This window comes from Heloderma suspectum, chromosome 5 (genome assembly GCF_057233095.1).
Source record: "Heloderma suspectum isolate Gila_16-S chromosome 5, 16-S_ref, whole genome shotgun sequence".
Lineage (NCBI taxonomy): Eukaryota > Metazoa > Chordata > Lepidosauria > Squamata > Helodermatidae > Heloderma > Heloderma suspectum.
In genome coordinates, this window is record NC_139462.1 from 167,620,335 (window position 1) to 167,640,244 (window position 19,910).

The window sequence follows — 19,910 nt, forward strand, 5'->3', positions numbered from 1 at the left end:
GTTAATTGATAAGACCTGTAAACAGAGGGTTGCTTCTAAGAGCAGGGGAAAATATCAGCCCTGCCATTACACTGAGCAACTTAGGCTGCAATCCTATACATGCTGGGAGTTGTAGGACTTCTTTTCTGTCTAAATGTTGTTGTTGTTATTTGCATTTCTATACCGCCCCATAGCCAAAGTTCTCTGGGTGGTTTATTAAATACAATATAAAAAGTTTAAAAGCCATTTACCTAAATGCACACAGACAGTATGCACTAACAACGTATAACTAAAAACAACTTTGAAAAGTCAGGCATAACTAAAGACACATCCAGGACAAATTAAAACTCATCATATGCTGCCAAATGCCTGGGAAAAGAGATAGGTCTTAACCTGGCGCCAAAAGGATAATAATGTTGGCACTCATCAGGGAGCTTGTTCCATAAATGGGGGAGATACCACTGAGAAAGCCCTCTCCCTCATTGCCACCTTCCAAGCTTCCAAGCTTCCTTTGGAGGAGGCACTCGGAGGAGGGCCTTAGATGCTCAACGTAGCGTACAGGTAGGTTCGAAACGAAGTTGTGTGAGAAGCAATAGAAGGGAAGAAAGCAAGGACTCCGGTATTCTATCCATCTATTGTCCCCACCCAAATTGCAGGTCATGCAACTCAAAAACCACCCAAAGCCAGGCAAAAAGTTGAAAAAAAGTCTTCCATGGGCTTGGCCCTGGAGGGGCAGGCTGCAGCTGTCCTCACCTCCATTTATTCCCAAGTATTGGCATCCAGCCCAGACAGCTCCCAGGTCCTTGCACATACATCCAGGACACTGCTTCCACTCACTTCCACAATCCTAAACATGCGTAGGATTGTGCCCTTAGGAAATGTAGGAAGCTATCTTATACCAGGTCAGAGTTCTTGTCCATCTAGCCCAGGATTGTCTACTTGTTGACCAGCAGCAGCTCTCAAGGATCTCAGCCAGGGGACTTTCCTGTTACTCCCACCTGATCCTTTTAATTAAACATGCTAGGGATTGAACCTGTGACTTTCTGTATGCAAAACATGTGTTCTGTCACTGAGTTATTTTCCCCACCCCTGGTCTTTCACTTAGCTGTGAGGACCACAGTGGAAAAATAACATCCCAGAGGCCCACAGCAAGAGATGCTGGAGAAATTCGAGACAGACTACAATGAGCTTGGATTTCTAAGAATCCAACCTGCAGAATCTGCTGTGGTCTGGCCTTCTCAGGCTGTGCAGAGTCTGTGGACTTTCGTAGGGTTGGCAGAGAATTTCTCCACGAATCTTCAGGAGGCCGAGTGCCGACGCATTCGGCCCCCCCAAAGTGTTGGGGAAATTCTCCGCCGGCCCCCCGCCCCCCCCCGGATGGGACTTACCTTCGGCGAATGTCCCTCTCGGCGGCGGGTCCCGGCGGCGGTTCGGCGGTGTTTTGGCAGGGGGGCGGCCAGTCTCCCGACCGGCTGCCGCTGCTGCCATTACAAAAAAAAAAAGTAAAGTACAAAAAAAACCACACACCCGTGATAGGCTACGTAACAATTTATGTTACAATTTATATTCATAAATACAACTTATTTATTTAAAACAATTTATATTCATAAATACAACAATTTATGTAGCCTATCATAATAATCTATTATGTAGATTTCCAAATTCAGCCGTGATAGGCTACGTAAATCGTCACGTAGCCTATCACGGCTAACTTTGGGGGGAAAAAAAATTGTGTACGCAAATGGCGGCGCCCATGGGGCGCCGCCATTTGCGTTCCTTATTTTGGCATGTCTAGTCTACGTAAAGATTTACGTAGACTACGGCGAAAGTAAGGGCACGCTATTTGCGTTGCCCTTATTTTCGCCGTAGTCTACGTAAATCTTTACATAGACTAGACGTGCCAAAATAAGGAACGCAAATGGCGGTCCCCATGGGAGCCGCCATTTGCGTATGCGCTTGCTTTTTTTTTTTCAAAGTCACCCGTGATAGGCTACGTGACGATTTACGTAGCCTATCACGGCTTACTTTGGAAATCTAGCCATGATAGGCTACGTAAATTGTTACGTAGCCTATCACGGGTGTGTGTGTGTGTGTTTTTACTTTTTTTTTTTGCGGCCAGGTAGACGGGGCACTCCTACCCGGCCTGAATTTCGGCGGCGAGGGATGGGGCGCCTCCCCCCCGGCCTGAATTTCGGCTGGGCGAGGCGGGGCGCCTCCCCCCCCTCGCCTGAACTTCGGGGGGAGAAGTGAAGCGCCTCCCCCCCACCGCGAAGCAAGCTGCGGGACGAGGTAAGTCCCTTTTGTCCATCCCTAGACTTTCGGATCTTTTTAAAAAAACTTTCCTGAAATTAATGCATATTTATACATAGGAAAATCCGCAAGTTTCTGCGGAGCCTGGTATATATACGTGGGGAAAAGTTGAAAGGAATGGGGGGACAATACAGCAAATGTTACATACTAAAGTAAATTATGTAAATTGTCGCGAACCCTCTCATGGAATTATTTGTGTATTTTTCCACATAATGAAAAAAAAATCAAATCCATCTGTGAGTGGACGATGGAACAAAAGGCACCTGTAATCCACAAAACACAGACAGAGTGGATTTTACACAGCCCATACATTCCTGCCCACAACATATATTCATATATTATTTACACAGAATTCGCATAACCAGAGCTGGTCTAGTGTAGTAGCTAAGATGTGAGTTATGAGCCAGGTTCAAATCTTGTATTTGCCACAAACTCCCTAAGTAGCCTCAGGAAGCTGCTGTTCTCTTATACCTGGGCCTCTAGCTGCAGCATGGGAAAAATAATACTGACTTACCTTACAGATTGTTTTATAAGTGCTACAAATAGAAGGCATGTGAAAATATTTCAACACTGAAAATTTTCTATATAACTATTATTATTGTCATTATTACTAATTTGGAGGACACCAGGTTGGGGAACATGTTGTAGTGCTTCCTCAGTGCACGTTTTGCACTGCCACTTTCTGGTGACAGCTGGCATTACTCAGCTAAGATCTCATGATGGTTTGATACTGAAAATGTTGTGTGTTTGTATAGGCCCATGGCAGGCCACTGGGTGATCAGAATGTTGACATTCCTAAACCCAATTGTTCAAATGAATATATATTCTTAGAACTCTTGGTTTTTGAAAATGTAATAATTGGCGAGGGGGGGGGGGCATGAGAAGGAGTTTTCTTTGTGCTTCTGGCTCCTCTGCCACCAGGACAGAATCTTATCTCACGTTTAAACCGCTTTACAGTCATAAGGAGTTTTTTAATTCTTGAGACTCATCAGGGCCAAAGCAGACATTCCTTTAAATCCATATCTAGCAGTTACATCTTTTTTTCATGTTTACTCTGGAGTAGGGGCAGGGGGGCAATTGGATCTTAAAAGCCCCCCTCTCCACCATGCAAGGGTCCCAATCCAGATCAGGGGCTCCGTGCATACTGGAGAGTAAAATTGGGAGGAAAAGACATAGCTGCTAGATACAAATGTAAAGCAATGTCTGTTTTGGGCCCTCAGATGTCAGAATTCTAACAAAACTTTAAAAGCCAAGCAAAGTGGCAAACAAATATCTGCTGCCCACAGGCTTTATATTGCTCGGGTTTGTTGAGACCTCTTATCTTTAATGTTGATTACTTCTTTGTAGCCTTGCATCCTCCAGCATTCTCTTTATACATATGCCTCAGGTGATTTTGCTCTCCTTGAAATCCATTTTCAAGGCACATTCGTTGTAGTTTAATATTTCAGTGCTCATCACCAATCAGGTGTTTTGTAAAGGCATTTTCTGTGGAATTAATTTAGAGAGTAAAAGACTCATGAATCACTGAGTGAACTAATTTCATTTCAAAATTGGAACTGTTGTATAATAAAATGGTTTCACTGCTGTCTGGTTTTACATGCAAAGCGCTGTTGAATTTTGAAAAGAGATAAAAGTTTATGCTCTTGCTTGAGTATATCTTTATGAAAAGAGCAAGTTATATGCTAATGTTTAGAGGCTGGACATGGCGAAAATGAAACATTTCATTGTCTAGTGGGGCTGGTGGTAGTAGAAGACTTTGTGGATGTGACTGTACATCTGAAGTCCATAAAACACTGTGGATTGTAGAAGAAAATTTGTGTAACCCCAACCCCAGCTTTAGTTACAGTGTACTTAACAGCACAAGCCTGTATATGCCTACATAGAAGTAAGCCCCATTGAGTTCAGTGGGACGTATTCCCAAGTGAATATAGGATTGCAGCCTAGAGCATAAAAAGATCATGGCCTGAGATCTTCTTATCCTTTGTGTTTGGTCATGTGTCTGAGTTTTAAGTAAATAATTACTGAAGCTCATTATCTTGCCAATTTCTAGAAACTGCAGCTAATGGCAACAGTTCCTAGTTCTGGAGTAGCTGGTTCTATGCAAGTACAAATTCAGTAGCTCTTTTTTTCCTTGTCTCCCTTGCACGTTGACATAGAGAACCCCTTCAGCACCACCACCTTCTTCGTGAGTGACAGTTAAATGATAAAGCACCTTTCATAGGCTCCCCCCGCCCAAACTATTCCACTGTTTTCTGTTATAATACCTGTTAAAAGACTATGGTTTTATCTGTAAGGGAGATTTACTAGAGGGGAAAATGTAAAAGCACATTGGCCTGGGAACTTGTTTTGCTCCTGTTTTGACATCAAACTGGAAGTAAGAGAGTATACACATACTGCTGTGTATGTGTGTGCATATGTGTTGCAGGGTGCATGCCGACTCTGCTAGTATTCCTATCTACAGTATAGATATATGGTAGTGGATAGTGCAGTTCCAGTATATGATTTGCAGGGATTGATTGTGTTGAGTGGTTGCAGTGCACCTGTCGTCCAAACCACCCCACCCCATCCCCGGAAAAACCCTATTGCACGGATACGCCTTGTATTAAAATTAAGTTGCTGCAGGTCCCTTTTGCTGAATAGTATTACATTCCTGATACAAATGCAGACTAGCTAGCCACTAAAGTATTGGGTAACCCAACTTCAACCTTCTCTCTCTTCCAAAGAGTTGGAGTTGCTGAGTTCATGGTTCAGCAGACATCTTTGAAACCATATGAACTGTTTTGGAAGTATAGCTCCCAGCAATCCTAGTTCTTAAGGAGCTGTATCCCTGCAACAGAATGGCTGGCTACATAGGGTTCTTGCATCCCAGCGTTTTAATTATGCATGTAATGTATAAGGTAAAAGTTTATAATCCTGCTTCGTCATATGTTAAAACAGGCCTTGCTTAAGAGATGCTACTCTGCCAGTGCCTCATACTTGTTCCAGCAAGACAAGTTCTATGATGTCAGCTATGACACAGGTGACAAATCAATCCAGTGTAGCAGAAGAGCAGATGCCTTCAAGTTCTGGATGACATGGAAGGCACTGGGGACAACTGGCCTCGAGGAGAGAGTGAACAGAGCCCTTGCTTTAGCCAGGTACTGCCTTTCAGTTATAGAGATTTTGACATCATGCTTGTAAAATCATAAAGAAATGCTAGTTAGCTAATTATATGTTGTGATAAGATCAGTCTATGACGTTTTAACATGTATTTGTATTAATTGCCCTAAGGTGAAAGTCCTGGGGTTTATTCCTGAGTAGACATGCACAGAATTGAGCTGTGCTTGCATGTTTGGTGGTAAAATGTCCAAATTGGTATGAATTACATCTGGCCTCACCCACTTTGCTTAGGCCCCACCCACTCTGTCCTTGGCCCCACCCCCTGTGCCCTTAGCCCTGCCCACTGCCGAGACCCTTCCTAAGTTGGAATGCAGTCCCCTGGCCAAAAAGTTTCATCGCCGCTGAAATTTCTGAGCTGGGACAATATGGCTTTGGATCTGAAGTTTTTCTAATGATACATTTTTCTAATAACATATTTGAAAGATATTCCTAAATAAAAATAATTATTATACAATATGATTGCATCAGACAGACTTGCATTAGAATGTTATTGGAAACTGCAACATTCCTGCCATTCAGGAACCAGTCAATAAGCAATTTATTGAATCAGTGCCATACAAGTAAAAGAAGTTAACCAAAGGATAAATGCTTCCAAGGAAAAATAGATCTTATTGATTACTGGAACAACATTAAAAATAGCGATTGTATTCAGTGGTGTCCTTCCGCCAGCAGAACCAACAATGCTGGTGGAGCGAATTCCCCCCTGCCCCGTGCACCCCCCACCCTCACTCCACAGATCAGCTCCAGAAGGGAGGAGGGGAAGAGAAGCTGTCATGGCACAAGCAGAAGTCTTGTCTGTAATGTTGGATTTAGCATGGAAGCTTTTACTCCGTAGTAGTCTCAAGAAAATTCTATTGTTAAACTACATTTAGAAAAAAGTGTGAGAATGTCTGGTTTATGGGCATACAGTGGACATTTGAGTTCATTTCATGATATGACTGAAAGGTTTGGTGTTAAAACATCCACTTAAACTTCTTTGATCAATCCTGTGTTCCTTCTCCTGTTAATTTTAGTATGTTAAAAGAAAACATAGTTCATAGTTTGCTTTATTGGTGCCATTTTAGAATGTTTGACTTTTGGTCAAAAAGCAATAACACAGAGATTTCTTTAAGTATTACATTTGAAGAAAAGGCTCAACAAGCATTGCACCATGAGCTCTGTGATGGAGTAAGTTCTGTAGAGACAAATATGCTGAAAACAAAACCTGGTCATAATTTTTCTGATTAGATGTCCTTTGGGCCTGCTGATTAAACTGTCATCCCATCTTATTATTCTGTTTATATTCAGAGTTAGCTGGTTGAGTCCCCCTATCAGTAAAATAATTGTTTCTCATCAAGGTCATTCTCCCAAGTTCACTTTGCTAAGAATATACAGATAAATGATCCTGTTGGGATCAATACTTCCTTTGGATGGTTAGGATTTAGCCAGTGGTGTATCTAAGTGAAAGTGGCACTGTTTTCCAAAGAAGAAAATTGCCTTCATCTGATAATGACTAGCAGTGATATCCAGCACAGTAGCTACTTTGCTAGCTACAGCATCAGACACCAGGACTCTACAGCTGAGGCATCAGTTTCTCTGGGCAAAAAGCCAGGTTTGTTAACTATTTGAGCACATGTACAGCATGTTTCCGGATATGTTACAGTAAGCTTCACTCTGATGCTGCAGAGATAGTATTTCAGGGTCCCTGAATATAGACTGTCTTCATTCTGGAGCTAGCCTACTGACCTTATAAATTGAGGGCAAGATTTTTTTTCCAGTGCCAGGCTGAACTGCTAATATTTTCACTTGGATTGCAATATGGTTTGTGTTTTGCGTCAGCCACTGGTACATCCACCATTTATCTGTACCTTTCCTGCTTTCCAGGGAATGTTATCTTCATATTAGTTTGCAGATCTGAGACTCAGTTTAGCCATTTTCCTTGCAGGGGCTTAGTATTTTAAGTTAGTTGCAACAGAATGCTCGGCTGATTCTTTAGGAGATACTCTGTATACTTCGTGCTGCCAAAATCATATAGGTAATTTGGGCTAGAGTAATACGTTTGAAAGCTATGTTTGCCTCTGTGCATGTGTCACGGTATCACCACTGTGCATTCCTTGGGTAAGTCAGAACCTCTTATTTTTCCTTTTCTATCTGTAAAATGTGAATAATAACAACCTACCTTTCAGTGTGCTTTGAGAATGAGCAAATGAATAAGCAATGATAAAACACTATGCACTTTTATAATCATATTAATATAGTGATAAACATGAATCAAAATTATAGTGATTATAGGGATACAGCATTCATTTAGGCAGTGTTGATGCTAGTGGCAACAGTTCACCATGGCAATCTGGTTGCATGGATATGTATTGAAGAGAGAGAAGTCACATGCACAAATCTTGTTAACAACAAACATCTTGGCAACTCCCTATTCTCTGACACAAACACTTTCTCTAATATTCTCTTTAGTGAATCCCTGAACTGCCGTGGCAAAATCTCATAGAACGCCTGACTGTGGCATGTATCAGCTATTCTATGGGCACAGAATCATTTAAAATTTAGCTGTAGTGGCTAGAGTGTTGGACTGGGAGCCAGGAGATCTGGGTTCTAGACTAGTCCCCGCTCAGCCATGGAAGCTCACTGGGTGACTTTGGGCCAGTCACAGACTCTCAGCCCAACCTACCTCACAGGGTTCTTGTTGTGAGGCTAAAATGGAGAGTAGGAGGGTTATGTACGTCACCTTGGGTTCCTCAAAAGAGGAAAAAAAGTGGGATATAAATGTAATAAATAAATAAATAAAAACTGGATTGCCTTTTATTTTATTTTATTTATTTACTTTTTGCAAACTCCTTGTCTTTCTCTACTGCTCCATAAGCTCAGGGTAAGCAGTGACAGCCATGCCACTAAATAACAATGGCAGGGAAGGCCATTGTGGAAGCACGCTTGCATCGTTTTTTCAGATATACATTATTTTGCCAGGATCAAGCTCAGTGGAAACTTCTACAGGTTTACAACAGAAACCAACTTCTCTCAGCGCTGATTGACTGAAATGTCTGATGTCATAAACCCATTGCCCAGTTGAATTTTTAAAGTATTTTAAAATTATGTTTTGTTTTGTTTTTAAAAGAGGATGAATGTGCACTTAATTGAATAACATAGATGTGGAGTTTAAATATAAAAAAAACATAGAGCCTGCCTGAAGCATGGGGGAATATCAAAATAAATGATTGAGTCAGCAAACGAATCACTGATAAGTGCATCTGCAATTTTCATTGTGATGCTAGGAAGAAACTGGATTCCCTCCCTGGGGAAAACGTGCAGTGACTCCTTTTTCATGGTACATTTTGTACACAGCTTTTATTTAACAGAACAGGGGTACTATGATGAATTATGTATCATATGGCAGTAATACCGTGGAACGAGAGTGCCATTTCTTCCTTTGAGAACACAATTTGAAGAAATAATTGGTGGGAAATCCTTTGACTCCAATTTTACATGAGGACAAATAAATAACTTAATCCTTCTCTGTCCCTCCAACTTGTTCCCCCTCCTATTCCTTACCAAAATTTATCTTGAATAATTAATATTTGTATTCATCATATTTGTATGCCCCCATTCCCCCAAGGCATCTTACTGCTGTGGCTATATTTGCACAACTGTGGGCTGCAGCAGGACAGCATGGCGTAAGGGATCAAGGTTATTTTGCGTAGTCCTGGAAGGAGATGTAGAACTGGGGAGAGTGGGATGAAATTCCCAGAGCTGTCTTTGGTCCTATATAAAATAAATCTACTAGTGTGTAAAATGTTACTTTGAAGAAATAGTAGTGGGTGGGCTGAGACATAAACCTGATCCATGTGGGTAGTTTGACATAGTGTAAAATAAGCCTGTTACTAAGCAATATTACAGCCATTCAGTCTTATCTAAAATATGAACACAACCATTCAAGAACAGTTGACTGCTTAATGCCAGGATAGGCAACCTTTTTGGTCCCACAGGCAGATCTGGCATTTGAGAAACTGCCCAGGCACCACCACAAAATGGGCAGACTGCAGATGAAAGCATTGGCCTGCGGCCACCTGTCACCTTCATTTCCTAAGAATGTTTCTGAGCCCCATATTTGGTCCAGAGATATTCATGGGGAAATATTGGAGCTGCTAGAGGCCCTCACTTTACTTTGAAGCAACTGCAGGTGCCAGTAAGAAACAATGTTGTTGTTGTTGTTGTTATTTTAAGTGGGAGGGGTAGAACACCTCTGCAGGTGCCAAGAAAGGTGCCTGAGGGTGCACTGGTGCTCATGGGTGCTACATTGCCTATCTCTGGCTGAATGCAAGGATACTTCCAGATGGACGGCTTTTAGTGCTACCAGTCAAATGTGGCCATGGGCCCAAAAGGTTGCCTATCCAGGCATGTCGGTCACCACAATGCCTTTGCACTTGATGACTGCTGGAAGCTGGGAGGAAATGTACTTAGATAGAAATTAGGTAGAATACTGCCTGTACACTTCTCCTTGTGTCTCTGTATATAAAGACTTGTTCAACTTTTATCAAAGCTATAATCAGCCTGGAACATCCTGTGAGCTGCTAAACCCTCTCATGTTTATAGCTTGGATACACTGGGAATTAATACTAAGTTATTCTGCAACTCATTTTGATCACTTTGTATTATTTTTTTGAGTTCTACCACCTAGGATGCTGAAGAAATGCCCTTTGATATGCCCCAGTGGGTACTCTTGCAAACCCTGCCATCAGGCAAAGGTCATTTCAGAGAAATACATTGCTCCTAGTTCTTGGAGCAGTTTTGTGTTGGCAGAGAGAGCAGAGTTGGAGGATTAATTCTATGGTTAAATTCAAAGCAAATGTATAGCGTTTAGACTTGGTAAACCAACATCTAAGATTCAGACTTAATTGACGGTTAACACTAGCTGCATGTTTAAGAATGTATCAATGTTGTCATCTCATATTTGGAAAAATTAGGTAGTTTATATGAGCTTAAAACTAAAATGTTAATGCTTGTGCATACGTGTTTAACTGCAGATACCTAGTGGATGAAATTAAGAAGAGGGAAGGATTCCAGCTGCTGCTGGAGGTAGGTTTGTGCCAAGTGCAACTCGATATTGTGTATGCACGTTACAACAAACATTCTGGAATGGATGATGCAAGGAATGCTAAAAGCTATGTAATGTAGGCAGTATTTCTTATCATCAGCCTGCTCACTGCTTTGATTTGGGAGAGAGGAGACCTTTAGGATGTAAGCAATCACCTAATACGTAACTGAATACGGAAACAGATGGGCTACTCTACTCCTACCACAGCTATGGCTGGAAACTACTGTATATTGAATGTTTTACTGTGACTTAAAAAAACAAGTAAGATGGGTCCACTCATTGTGAATATTTGCCAACAGGGTGTACTGTTGCGTGAGAAGTTACAGAGTATGAAGAGCTTCAGATTTCCTATAAAAATGTTTGCTGGGTACTTCAGAGTCTAGCATAATGATTGTTGTAAATTCATTGTGAATTCTATCAATATCCGAAACAGCCATCTGGAAGGAGCCTGTCTAATAGTTTGATATCACGCCTGTGTGTGAGCCAAAGGCTGGCCAGCACTGTTGAACTAGTATACACTTGAGTCTCCTGGTATCACAGAAGAAAGCAAGCAGCAGGCAAAGGAAGGCAGGAGTACCAGCAAGGGTATGCATCCTTTGTGCTAACTGGAAATTCTGCTCTGAGGCAAAATCTGCCTTATACTGAGTTGTGCATCAGATTGTTGGCCCATCCAGCTCGGTATTGTCTATTCTGACTGAGAACTGCTCTCTTTCCCAATCCACTGCTTAAGATCCTTAACTCGAGATACCTAGCTTTGAATTTAGGAATTCTGCATGCAGAGCTTACTTCTGCACCAAGAAAGGATGGCTTTTGCAACCCGACTTACTGGCAGTGGATTGCTGACATTAACATATAGGACTAGGTTTTCTAGACAATTGGCAAGCTCAATTTGGATCCAGTTTAGTCCTGGGAAAACTTTGCAAGAGCAACAACAGCAGCAAAGGTGGGAAGGTTTAGTAGCTGAAGCCACTGCCTCAGAACCAGAAGGATCTAGGCTCTTATCTTCTGGGGTCAGGCACCTGACACTGTAAAATCACCACCAAAAAGTTTAGTATCTGTGCAAAGATTCAGCAATTTAGGCAAGCTAGAAATGTTTAGGAAAGTGGTGCAATTGCCATGTAGTGTTTTTGATGGCACCTCTGCATAGCAGTGTCACCAGGCATGAATTGTAACATGAATTGATGTAATAACATCACCATGCATATAATACCAGAGCAGATGTGGGTGTGGATAGGAATATCCATCAATAATAAGAGCATTAGTCTGCAGAATAGCCCTAGTATATTCAAAATATATTTGAGGGCATTCTCAATTAATTTTTTTCAAAATTGTTATCTGGGAATTTTCACACAGACTCCTCAGAAACCAGAAGGCATATAGGCCTCTTAACCGAGGCCTTCAAAAACTCAAAATAAAGAGGGTAGGATTCAGGCATAGTCAGAAGGGAAAGCAGAGAACGTATGGAAGGTAATGAAAAGTAACTATAGCTGTGTAGGCAAGTTTAATGATTGGATGCAGATTATGGCAGCGGCTAAGGACATGGAAATGTAATGGACTTGAATGGACATTTTATTGTTAAGGACTGGTATTCTCTGAGGAAGGAAGGAAAAAGCCTTTTTCATATATAAAAAAGGTTGTGCATATCCCACAGGAAAAAGAATAAGGGACTAAGGGTGCCTCTAGTTATAGTATTTTGTGGGTGTTCAACAGTCAATGAATTGGCCACCCAAAAATGCATGCATTTCTGGTATAGATTGCTGCTAGCAGGATCAGCATGAGTGCCACAGTCACCAAGATGCCAAAAATAATAATGGAAGTTTTAAACCTCTTCCTTGAGATACTCACTGTTGCACTTTTTAACTTTATTTCTCAGAGCATTGTCTGGAAGTGCCCTGAAGAAAGAATTAGGGCCATGTTGTGATATGACAAGGGGTTTTCCTAGATGATAAACTATAACTGTACCTTGATAGCGTGGGTATGTGAAGCTATCCTCAGTCATGACAGTCTCTCCTTGCTAGGGAACGATCTGAAATGAGATAAAAGAACATCCAGTGATGGCAGTCCATATTATTAGTTAGCTTTTATTAGTCAAGCAGTTGGGTAGCAATTGCCTTATGGCAAGTACAAAAAGAGTATGAACATAAACTGTTTGATTAAATTGGATAAATAGCCCCGGCTTGTTTGCTCCATAAGAAACAGTATTTATTAAGAATGACAGGAATTTTGAGTCTAAGGGCACAATCTTATGCATGTTAAGGCAGAAAAAATCCTGCAACTCCCGGCATTCCCCAGCCAGCATGGCTAGGGAATTCTGGGAGTTGTAGGACTTTTTTCTGCTTCAACATGCATAGATAGGATTGCACCCTAAATGATCCAATGGTGTCAGGGTCACCTCCTCCTTTTTGGATGCTTCTAGATAGCTCCTAGTGCTACCAGTCAAGAGGAATTATGAGCTATTCTGTCTTGTTTGTTTATTACATTTCTATACTGCCCGATAGCCGAAGCTCTCTGGGTGGTTCACAAAAATTAAAAACACAAAGTGGTTTTCCTTAATTGATTTCTTTGTGGTAAGAAAAGACAGAAAAAGCAGTGGAAAAACACAGGAGGGTTACAAATAGGAGATGATGATGTCTGGACCCCTTGTGTTTGAGGCAGGGCAATTATACAATAAAAGCCTCATCTGGGAGCACTCTTTTTCTCCAGAATCATTTGAAAACTAAATTCAGTGTTCAGCAAGAGCATACCTGGGCCTGTTCCTGCCAGAGAAAAAGCTTAACTTCATCTCATTTTGTAGCAGTAGGTGGCATGCTTGCTGATCTCTTCCTGCTGACAACTGTATTCTCCTTGATGATTAAACTACATTTAATACATTCTTTGAAGGAAGGCAGAAAATGATATTATGAATGGAACCATTGCCCTTTCTTGAAAGGATTTAGCACAGCTGGTAGTTTTTAACCACTTGGGAAGAAGATTAGAACTGTAATTGAGGTAGCATTTGCATTTAGGAAGAATGATGGTGTGCTCTAGCTGTCTCTCCCCCCCCTCCCCATTTTGATCTCCCTCCCTTTTTAATCAAAAGTGTTGAGAAAGAGCTCTGTATGTTGTGTGTGGGTGTGGGTGTGGGTGTGGTGGGGTGGGGGAATGTGTTACAACTGCCATAGTTACTTAACAAAATACAGCCTATTCCAGTGAAATTCCCTTTTACATCAAAGGTCACAGCAGGGGTGGACAAGACATGGCTCATAAGCTGCCTGTGCCCACGCAGCCTGTAGTGTCCCCACACCACTGAAATGTGGTGGTGTTGTGGGGGTGAAAAGTGGTGGTTTGCCGCTGACATTCAGCAGAAAACCACCAGTGTTTTTGCTCCCACTGAGCTGCCAGATCTCAGGGGCCCGGCGGCAGGAGCGTGGCTCATGGGAGAGTCTGGGGTGGAAAGGGTGCCCTGGACCTCCTGAAGTTGTCCACCCTGGTTTTCATTCTTCAGTTCATTTGGTGATTGTTTTGTGCATGTTAAAATCGTAACACAGTAGAATAGAATCAGCCTTGAGAATTATTTGTTGGAATGGTGTTATATAAATTTAACAAATAAATAAATATAAATCCTACGAAGTAATGCAGGGGGGAGGGAGAGAGACCTGAAATAATTAAACAGTCAATTCTGTTTACCTTTGTGTTACTATATACAAATATTAAACAAGACTGGCAGTAAATGGCACTTCATGAGACTGACAGCCCAAAGCCACTTGTTGAGCTCATGATCTGAGGTAAGATTTGCATTTTAGCCATATTGGCTGTCGTGTTTGAACAGAATGAGTAGACTGGCAAACTTTCTTTCTATGCCCTGAAAACTTTAATCTTTTTTCTTTAGCCAGAGTATGCAAATATTTGCTTTTGGTACATTCCACCTAGTCTGAGAAACATGGAGAAAGGACACGAATTCTGGGAGAAGCTTGATCATGTGAGTACTATATTTTGTTCATAGGATTGGTAACTTTTTAATAGCAGGGCTGCTGTGCCTTTAATAGTCGAGTGACAAACTTACATTAGTAGGGGATGCTTTTCCCAGTATATGGTGTACTGATACAGCATTGTCAGTTGAATTTTTTCTTGTCACCCAGCTCTTAAAGGCATTGGAGCCCTGCCAAGGGAAAAAATGGGTGACCCTAGTTATGTGTGGATAGTATCATGGATTTATGCTCCTTACATGCATTGAAATAAAACTGAAATCTACTTTTGGACATACTCATAAAGCTAATACACCATCAAAGTGTTGTTTTTCATCCATAGATAGATATTCATAGGATTTTAAAGTTCACAGCTATCTCAGACAAGACTAATTAAGTTCTCTATTAATATAATAGATGTAGACATTATACAAGCCTTCCTCTTGCTATCAAAGCTGCTAACAGATGGCCGAACTGAGAGAAGATGAACAGCGTGGTCTGCATCCATTGTCTAGGAAGACCATTCATTACCTGTTTTAGACATTTAACATTGTCCTTGGGACTTGCTTTGCATTTTAGTGGATATTATAAGCGGGAAAATGCTTAAGAATACATTTCTTATGTTAAGCAACCTATGAAAGGAATTAGAAATCAGAATGGGATAATTAATACCACTTGTTTTGGTAACTTTTGTAACTGTGATGGAAAATGGAAGTACTTGGGGAGAAAAAGTGAAAAACTGCAGGGTGGAATGCCACAAAGAGGTTCATTAGGGTAAAAGATGTTGCACATTAAGGAAATTGCACAAAGTGTCTGCAATAAAGGAAATGAGAAATGGCTTGCGTCACTCACAATGGCTAGTTTGAGGCACCCCTCCTGCCCCCATCTTAATACTTGAAATAAGCACTAGGCATATAAATAGTGAGGCTAACCCTCTGTTCTGCCATATTGAGGGAGAAGCCCATGGACCTTGCAGAAGCCAGCACAAAACAACACCTTGTTCCTTCACTCCAGCATAGCAATCAAACCCTGTTGCACCAGGTCTGCAACGGAGGATTTTTCTTCCACTCTTGGCATAGGGAAGAGGGATTGAAGGAGCACCTTTCCATCCCCTTGCATAGACTCCTAAACAGCTCTATCCGTTTTCTTCTTGTTGCTTAGCTAAATCCATTTTTTCCTTACGTTTTCATGGTTGGCAGTTATTGCATGACCATCCAGAAGGAAGATGACTATCAGAATGGGTTTTAAGAAAACAAACAAGCCCAAACCAGGCCAGAATTATATTAAGGAGCTTGAGTCAGCAGATGGTAGCTTCTGCGGAGCAATGAGACCTGCAAAGCAAAAGGGCAAATCATGATATAAGGGTGTAAGAAGACCCCTGCTGGATCAGACCAGTGGTCTTTCTGCTCCAGTATCCTGTTTCCCACAGTGGCCAATCAGACGTCTCTGGGAGAGGCACAACCAGGACATAAGGGCAATAGCCCTCTTCCACTGTTCTTTCCCAGCAACTGGCATTCAGAAGCGTCCTACCTCTGATATTGGAGGTAAAATATAGCCATCATGAGTGGTAGCAATTTATAGCTTTTCCCCCCCATGAATCTGTCTCTTCCCTCTTTAAAGCCATCTAAATTGGTGGCCCTTCTGGAAGTGAATTCCACAGTTTTAACTATGCGCAGTGTGCGTAGTTAAGAAATGCTTCCTTTTACCTGTCCTGAAACTCCCACCTTTCAGCGTCGTCAGATGAGCCAAATTAAAGTAGGGCTTGTATGAATTGCCCTGACCCCTCATACGGCATTGCAATCAGTAGGCCTATGGCTTGTGGAAGCATGATACTGCCAATGGACATCCGGATTCCCTTTCCCCCATCCCCCACCCCCTTGGGACCACATGGAATAAGTTAAATCTGTAGAATCTAATGCCCTAAGTTGACAACCCATTTAAGCAGACTGTCTAGGTTTGATTCAGAAGAACCCAATAATTTTATTGGGGTGCAATCCTATACATGCAGGAGTTTTTTTCTATGCCCTGAAAACTTTAATCTTTTTTCTTTAGCCAGAGTATGCAAATATTTGCTTTTGGTACATTCCACCTAGTCTGAGAAACATGGAGAAAGGACACGAATTCTGGGAGAATTCCCACCATTCCCTAGCCAGCCATGCTGGCTGGGGAATGATGGGAGTTTTAGGACATTTTCTGTCTAAACACGCCTAGTAATGTGCACTTCATGTCTGATCCCAGAAGATATTTGAGTCCTGTTTAGGACGTTAAGCCCTTAATGGACACTGATTCATATTCTCTGGTTCAGCATATAAATTATGACTGTTGTTTTGACCTGTGAAACAAATATGTAGACTATGATAAAGGGTACATGTAATCAGTCTTTACCCTTAAGAGCTTATGTCACTTCTAATTAGCTGTGAGCAATTAGATGCCTGGGGATGTTAAACACGGGGCATTGACTAAGTATGATTCTGCAGATGTAAGAGGCAAGGATGTTTCTGTCTTTGCAAAAATATAACTGCGCAAACAGAAAGCAAATATTACGGTCAACTAGCAGTTTGGAGATATCATAGTCTTTTTTGGTTAAATATACAGTGCGAACTATTAGTGAACTGAAACTGATGAAGTTTTGTAAATGGAATGATAAACCTACCTTGAATGGTTTTTGCTAGTACTGAACATGCCCCCTGGTGGTATTTTTATTCCTTTTCACTTACAAACATTTTGCAGTGAAATAAAGTTAACAAGACAAGAAACTGTGAGACTTTTAGGGTGCAGTCCTATGCATGTTTAGACAGAAAAAAAGTCCTACAGCTCCTGTCTGGAAAATGCTGTAGGACTTTTTTTCTGTCTAAACATGCATAAGATTGTGCCCTTAAAGAGTTATAACTAGATGTGTTTTGCTTTGTATCATGTGTTTGTGGGCCTGGGTCTCAAATTTAAACATGGCTTTCCTCCTTCCATGAATTGCTATCAGTTTGAAATATGGTCATTCATACACTTCCAAAAGAGAAATCCTGCATGATTGAGAAGAATACTGGCTTCATTTCTCCACCTACCTCGTGCCTGCTATTTCTGTGGCTTGGTTTGCGCATAACCCTAACCCATGGCTTGCCAGCATGATTGGGTTTGAACATCATTACAACCCAGAATTCAACAACCCATACCATGGGTTAGCATCAAATGGGAACCAGGCCTATAAGTTGTGGTAAGGGAATGTGGCACATTTTTGTCTTAGGCCTGAAGACCAGTGTTCTTGTGAAATGTACTGTTGGTAGATTTTAGTACAGATCTAGGTGTCTCGGAAAGTCCACTCAGGATGTGAAAAATATAAAATTTTGAGCCTCACAAAGATGGAATGTGAAATATCACTTCTATTTTACCCTATCTATATATAATAAAAGCTATTTCCAAATATTCTGTCATACTTTGGCATGACCAGGAAACAGAACCCAGGCTGGGATCTGCTGATGGGGTGAACTTGAATGAGAGATATGGAACAGAGACAGGGGTCTTCCCTATCCCTTGCTCTTCACTCCTTTATCCACATTGCTACAGCAATCCCCATATTGATATGTTAAGATGTAGGCAGTGAGGGGTTGGCGAAGTCACAGTAGGGTTTGTTCACCATTTTCAAGGAAGAGGGTAATGGGGATTCCTGCTTCAGTCAATAGGTGAGGGGCTGGGGAGAATATCCTTTGCATTTTGCCTGCCCTAGATGTTGTCATTAAATCCGGTGCTGTTGCTGCTGTGTTGCCAAGGCACAGATCCATTGGTGGGTCCAGCTGGTCCCCTCTCTGCTTCTATTAAAGCCACTGCCATTGTCAATCTGAGCTACCCAAGCCTTCCTCCTTCCCTCCCCCTGGGCTAGTGTGGAGCAGAGGTTTCCCAGGCATGTCAAGCACCTGGTCGTGATGGTATCTGGTCTGAACTGGCACCTCCCTCCCTGCAATTGGAACAGTGAGGGAGAGGATAATGAAATGTCTGCAGCCCACAAGATTACTACATGGCCTGATGGAGCATGAGACAGACAGCCCGCATGCAAACAGGATGTAAGGGAATGGAAATGATGGAGATTGGGCCCTGTAAATCATAATAGCATTACCAAACATGTAAAATCAAGTGTTCATTAGTAGAAGCCAGTATATTATTACTTAATGAAGGAAGAATATCTTGAATTATGACCTTGGCTCTTGGATAAAATTCCATCCAACTCCTATCCATAAGCAGTGCATGGTAGTAATCATGGGATCTCTCCTTAGAGCCTAAAGGTGATGTTTTTGCAATACCAGCTGGTACTAACAGAGTTTGCATGTCTTATTCCAAGAAATATCTGTATTAGCTGGTAGAGTCGATATACTACATAACTTTTCATGTCCTGATGAGAGCTATATTTAGTTACTATTATTATTTATGTTACTTTAGTTACTAATGATCATTTAGATTATTGATTATTGATCATTATTTAGATTACTGATGACTGAGTATGATTATTATTATCAGGATGATCCTAAAGGCACAGTTCTGCGTCATCCTCAAATTTTTATACCAGTTTAACTATCAGATTAAACTGTCAGTTTACTGTCCTTGCCCCTCACCTTTCCCCTCTCCAAAAAACCTGGCAACTGGGGGTTTGATGAGGGTGAGCATGCTCTGTCAGACTTCTGTAACTAACCCATCCTTACAATTCTCTGAAGTGAGAGAATGACCATTCAAGCAATTTCAGTTTGTGGTGAAGATTGTTCTTTTAGCATTATGAACAGACATTTAAGTCGTTTGAAATGTTTTTGAACACATGAAACTTATACTGAATCACGCCAGTGGGTCACTCGTTACAATATATTCCTACTGGCAGCAGATCTCGGAGGTCTTGGCCTTCTACCTTTGTCACTGGAGATGCCAGGGATTGAAGCCTAGCACCTTCTGCACGCAAAACTCGTACTCTGCAACTGACACCCCCTCATCCATTGCCCCATTCATCCCGTTCATTATCCTGCCTATCCTTTAACACATCTATTGGCATTTTTTTCTTTTTTTAAAAAGTCTGCATATATTCATCTGTTCAGAAATCCCCACTAGTCACATTTGTATTCTTCCCCTCACAGTACATCGCCCAGCTAGGTACCTCATCAGAGCTCAGGGCACCAAGTGTTATTTTTAAGTGTACATATATTTTGCATTGTATTAAACCCTGAGGCTGCCCCTAGATCAGCCTTCCCCATTATGGTGCCTTCTAGATGTTTTGGCCAATGGTCAGAAATGCTGGGAGTTGTAACCCAACACATCTGGAGGGCACGAGGTTGGGGAAGTCTGCCCTAGATGTACCTGATCATGAGACATACATACAGCACACATAGGTTAGGTAGCCAGAAAAGTAGTGAATGGGGAGCAACCAGAGAGAGACAGAGAGGACTCAAATAGCACCACGGCTCATT

The 19,910-nt window shown here is 41.6% G+C and overlaps 1 protein-coding gene across 6 annotated transcripts in view; it reads left to right on the forward strand.

Moving 5' to 3' along the window:
• Positions 1-19,910, forward strand: part of GADL1 (GAD like acidic amino acid decarboxylase 1) — a 131,087-nt gene that overhangs the window by 72,063 nt on the left and 39,114 nt on the right. For all 6 annotated transcript variants that reach the window (XM_084858275.1, XM_084858280.1, XM_084858274.1 and 3 more), the window contains 3 exons: positions 5,227-5,426; positions 10,461-10,512; positions 14,400-14,489. In XM_084858275.1, coding sequence (XP_084714401.1) covers positions 5,227-5,426; positions 10,461-10,512; positions 14,400-14,489 — 342 coding nt within the window. The remainder of the gene's footprint in view (positions 1-5,226; positions 5,427-10,460; positions 10,513-14,399; positions 14,490-19,910) is intronic.